This window comes from Aedes aegypti, chromosome 1 (genome assembly GCF_002204515.2).
Source record: "Aedes aegypti strain LVP_AGWG chromosome 1, AaegL5.0 Primary Assembly, whole genome shotgun sequence".
NCBI lineage: Eukaryota > Metazoa > Arthropoda > Insecta > Diptera > Culicidae > Aedes > Aedes aegypti.
This window is the reverse complement of record NC_035107.1, coordinates 35,812,785-35,818,005: the sequence shown is the minus strand read 5'-3', so window position 1 is coordinate 35,818,005 and position 5,221 is coordinate 35,812,785. Positions and strand designations below refer to the sequence as shown.

General features: G+C 41.0%; 1 protein-coding gene across 1 annotated transcript; it reads left to right on the top strand.

Annotated features, from left to right (window-relative positions):
• Nucleotides 1–329: 329 nt before the first annotated feature.
• On the top strand, nt 330–1,481 carry LOC5573032 (ubiquitin-like-conjugating enzyme ATG10). The gene is made up of 2 exons (XM_021839413.1): nt 330–760; nt 814–1,481. Exons 1-2 carry the CDS (start codon nt 448–450, stop codon nt 1,077–1,079), a joined length of 579 nt encoding a protein of 192 aa, XP_021695105.1. The 5' UTR covers nt 330–447; the 3' UTR covers nt 1,080–1,481.
• The last annotated feature ends 3,740 nt before the right edge of the window (nt 1,482–5,221 follow it).

Sequence of the window (5,221 nt, the reverse complement as noted above, 5' to 3'; positions counted from 1 at the left end):
TGAGCTACCTTCCGTTGACGTTTTGGAAGCGACTGGAGTGTTTGCGTGTGCCTCTTGCGGGCTTGGAGGTATATGTGCGATAGCTGGACATTGAGTTACTGTGGGCTATAAGGAAAAGTGTACAAGCATTGATATGTGAGAATTTTGTTTGATTTTGATGAAATCGATTGCTTGGATTGTTGATTGGTGAGCTCGTTCTATGTCATTATTTCAAATGGGTCAAAGATTAAACACTAACATTTCTAGCATGTCATTGATCAATGGCTCCATCAGATTAAAAAAACGGCGCTACCTTTTCTTTACGTTCATGACCCGTAGTTTGTACACCTCTGGTGTAGATGGAACGCCTTTTCCTATCGGGAACGTGAGTTCCGAGAGTGCCATCGGAACCGGTAGATTGTAAACAACGTACCCTCACCAGACGTCATCAACTTCCATTTATAGTAGATGACTACCGGAACCTTAACCGAGGAGCAGTTCAGAGATGCTGCTGAGCGGTTTTTGGAACGATCTCACCGAATCGGTGATGACTGGGAACTCGTCAAATCCGAAAACGGAACATACCTCACAAAGCGATTGAAGCAGACACTAAAGAAGGAGAAAGCTGAAACCGCCGGTGAGGATGAAGAATTGATCGTAGATGATCCTTCTTTAGGGAGACCGACCCCAAGCGATGAAGATGTCTATCAGTTCGAGTATCACGTAGTTTACAGCGTTAGTTACCAGGTTCCCGTTCTGTACTTCAATGCTTACAAGTCCGGTAAGTTATCCCTCATATCCCATTACTCCCTTAATCGATCTATTTCCTTTCAGATGGAACCATGCTCCGACTGGAGGAAGCCTGGCAGGGATTTCGCGATCTGGCGTCGGAAAGCCGGGAACAGTTGAGGCGAACTCTAACCCAGATGGAACACCCGATACTTTTCCGCCCATTTCTTGCGCTGCATCCCTGTCGAACGGCACAGGTTCTGGGAAACGTTGCCACCGGGTGTGGCAATTTGCTCGTGGCGTTCATTTCATCATACGGGCCATTTGTCAATTTGAATCTGGACGTTCGATACGCTGCATTGGCGAAATAGGGCAAATAATAACCTCTCTAACGTCTGCATTCTCTTATTTACTCAAAAATTTAAGTAAATAAAACATCATTATATATTGTAAATAGTTATAAGTTTTTTGTTTTAGGGGTTTTTTAGGTTAATTCTACGAGTGGCGTGAAGCGAGACCGACAATTCTCTCCTCACGCCACTCGTAGAATAAACCCATTTAAGTAATTCTTCTAATGAGTTTTCAAGGAATTGTTTCAGATGTTGCAGAAAATTTTACGATTTCTCTAGTATTTCCAAAAGGTTTCTGGAGAAACCATTGAAGAACATATGGAAACACTCCTGGAGGAATCACAATAGAAACTTCGAGAGGAATCCTTAAAGAAACTTCTAGAGGAACAGAATGAATCCCATGAGCAAGTTTCTGGAGGAATCCTTAAAGGAATCGTAAAAGCACCGGTTTTGGCCAGCCTAAGAGAAAATGTCAATAAAAATTAAATGAGAAGCCGTATTCATACTACAAATATGTCAAATACAAGCTTTCAATCCATATTATTTGTGAAAATCCCGTTGGTCAATATAGGCCAACGGAACCAGTTTCGACCAGAGATTTATCTTCGGTTCCTAAATTGGCCAATCACATTGATTTCTCAGGAGAGTGGCCAAATTAGGAGTGCAATCGCCAAATTAGGTGTATGGGAGTTAAAATTATAAGGAAAATGAATTGATTTTCTTATGTTTTGAATCAATTTGGACGAGTAGATGAATGTAGCTCTATCATGTGAATGTGATCTACTGAACACAAAAGGTTTCATGCTGATTGGCTATGTAAAACGGTGTATAATCCCCTATGGCTATAACTGGCGTGTGGCCAAAACCGGTGCTTCTACCCTACTGCAGTTCTGTAAGGTCTGCAGAAATCCCTGGAGGTAATCTTGGCGAGGTCCCTGGAGGAAATCTCTGTAAGAATTCCTGGAAAACTCCTGGAGGAATCCCTGAGAGAACTTCTGGAGGAATCCACGGAGGATTGACAGGAGCAATCTCCGAAGGAAAAAAAAACCTTGAGTCTTGGATGAATCCCTGGAGAAACTTCTGAAGAAATCTTTTGAGAAACTCAGAGGAAAATCTTCTAGAGGACTCCCTGAAAAAGAAAAATCCTTAAGTCTCGAAGAAATTCCCGAAAAAAAACCTAAAGAATTTTCTGTAGGAATCCCTGGATTAACCCCTAGATGAATCCTTGGAACAACTTCTAGAGTTCTGAAAGAACTTATGGAGAAATACATGCAGCATGAATTTAATTTTCAAAAATCACATTGAGGGCATTCAAGCCAAATGTAATAAATATGTAAAATGTCTCTACCCCTTATTAATAGAAAATCAATACTTAATCTTAAGAACAAGCTTTTGATATTCAGACAAATGTTCAGGCCAGCCATGTTGTATGCTGTATCAATATGGACTAGCTGTTGTAATACCAGGAAGAAAGCTCTGCAGAGAATTCAAAATAAAATTTTGAAAACTGATTCTAATGCTCCCTCCCTGGTATAGTACCAATGAGTTACATAGAATATCCAATGTTGAAACATTGGAACAAATGGCAAATAAAATAATTAATAATTTCAGGCAAAAATCGTTACAATCTTCTATTGCCACGATTAATGCGTTATATATTTAGGTTAAGTGGGCCCAGATAGCCGTAGCGGTAAACGCGCAGCTATTCAGCATGACCATGCTGAGGGTCGTGGGTTCAAATCCCGCTGGTCGAGGGTCTTTTCGTAAAGAAAATTTTCTCGATTCCCAGGGCATAGAGTATCTGCCACACGATATACATATGCAAAAATGGTCAATTGGCAAAGAAAGCTCTCAGCTAATAACTGTGGAAGTGCTCATAAGAACACTAATCTGAGAAGCAGGCTTTGTGGGGACGTAACGCCAGAAAGAAGAAGAAGATTTAGGTTAAATAAATGGATCATTAAAATAACCAAAACGGCCGCTATGGAAAGCATAGATAGCGCCACCGTAGCCTTGTGTGTTTGACAGAACAGCAATGCTGTCACAATGTTAAATCCCATATACAGTAGCGCCTTTGTTTTGATGCGGTGAGTACTTGCAAAAACTACCTTCAATGATCCATTGAAAACGTGTTTTTTTTCTCTTACATGCCTGTGAAATCAACTCATCTGTAAAAAATCTGAACTACTACTAAACTGCTCTGAAATGCAATATGTTGTTAACAAAATGTTAATAAAATCTTAAATTTGTTTTACCAAATTAGGATGATAGTGTTGTCTTATAACACAGAACACCTAGATATAAGAACTCAATGTAATGTTTGGAATGATACTAGTAAAGAAATTAAATAAAAATACATACCGCAATTTTGGAAAATTCCTGATTATTGGCGGAACTCCTGTAGCAACTCCTGGTCGAATCTTTGAAATATTTCCTGTATACATTTCTGGGGCACCTCTTGGAGAAATTCCTGGATGAACTCCTGGAGAAATCCCTGATTAAGCTCTTGGAGGAACCCATGAAGAAACTCTTGAAGGAATCCCTGGAGATACTCCTAAAGAATTCCTTATAGGAACGCCTGGGCAAAAAAGTTCTCCCTCAGAAACACGCGGAGCAACGTCAGGAAAAATCCCCCGAAGTACTCCAGCAGGAAGGTCTGAAAAAAGTTCTACAGGATCCCTGAAAAGCCTCTAGTAGGAAACCCCTAGGGGAACTCTTAAGTATTCCTTGAAAGCTCCGGATACATGTCAGGAAAAATCTCTGGAAAAAATCTAGGAGGAATTCTTGAAAAAAAAAAAAAAAAAACTCCTGGAGGAATCCCTGTATAAACTCTTGAAATCCTGGAGGAAATCTCAAAGAAACTTCAGAAGGAATTCCAGGAGGAACTTCTAGAGGAATCTCTGAAAGTACTTCTGCAGGATCCCTGAAGGGATTCTTGGAGGAATCCCTAGAGAGGAACTCCAAAGGAATCACTGAATGTTCTCCTTGGGGAATCTCAGGAAGTAGACCAGGTTGAATCTCCGGAAACTCCAGGAGGATCCCTGGAAAAAGATTCTAGAGCCCTGGAGAATTCCCTGAAGACTCTTTTGAAGAAATCTGGAGGAACTTCTTGGAATATCCCTGATAGAACCCTAAAGTATCTTTGTAGAAACTCTTCCCGAAATCCTCCGAAGAACTCCAGGAGGAAACTCTGAAAAAACTCCTACATGATCCCTGAAGGGACTCTTGCAGGAATTTCTGAAGGAAACCCTAGGGGAACTTTTGAGGATTCCCTGAGACATTCCTTAATTAATCCTTGAAAAAAAAAAAAAAACTCCTGGAGGAATCCCTGAATGAACTCTTGAGGAATCACTGAATAAAAAAAAATCGTGAAGGAAATCTTGAAGAAACTCTTGAAGCCAGGAGCAACTTCTAGAGGAATCACTGAAAGAACTTCTGCAGGGTCCCTGAAGGCAGAATACCTGATGGATCTTTTGGAGGAATCCCTAGAGAGGAACTCCTTAGAAATCCCTGAAAATTCTTCTTGGGGAATCTCAGACGGAACTCCAGGTTAAATCTCCGGAGGAACTCCAGGAGGAATCCCTGAAAGAAGTCCCGAAGTCCTGGAGGATCCCCTGAAAACACTCTTGAAGAAATCGCTCCTGAAGGAACTCCTGCATGTTCCTTGAAGAAATTCTTGGAGGATTTTCTGAAGAAATCACTGAAAGTTCTAGAGAAATTTCAAGAGGGACGCTAGAAAAAAATCACCGAAAGAACTCCAGGAGTCCTGCAGGAATACCTGAAGAAACTCTTGAAGAAATTCCTGGAGCAACTTCTAGAAGACTCTCGAAAACAACTTCTGTAGAATCCCTAACGAAACTCTTAAAGGAATTCATGAAGGAACACTCGGAAAAATCCCTGGAGGAATTTCTGGAGCAGTCTTCGCCGAACCTCCTGAAGGAATCTCTTCAAGCACCCCTTGAGTTCTGGAGAAACTTCTGGTGGAACCCCTAAATGACCTCCTGGAGAAAGCATTGTAAGAATTCGTGGAAAAAGACCTGAAGAAATCTTTGAAAGAATCCCTAGAGATGCTCGCTGAGTTACACACTTAAATTATTTCATTGACCTCATGCAATCGAATCGCCGAGAACCGAACAGCTGGAAATTCGGTACTTGTCAAACTG

What these genes read in the sequence shown, in the direction of transcription:
- LOC5573032 (XM_021839413.1), top strand. Translation starts at nt 448, where the DNA reads ATGACTACCGGAACCTTAACCGAGGAGCAGTTCAGAGATGCTGCTGAG. An exon ending in CTTCAATGCTTACAAGTCCG is followed by an intron (nt 761 to 813) that starts GTAAGTTATCCC and finishes ATTTCCTTTCAG; the next exon opens with ATGGAACCATGCTCCGACTG.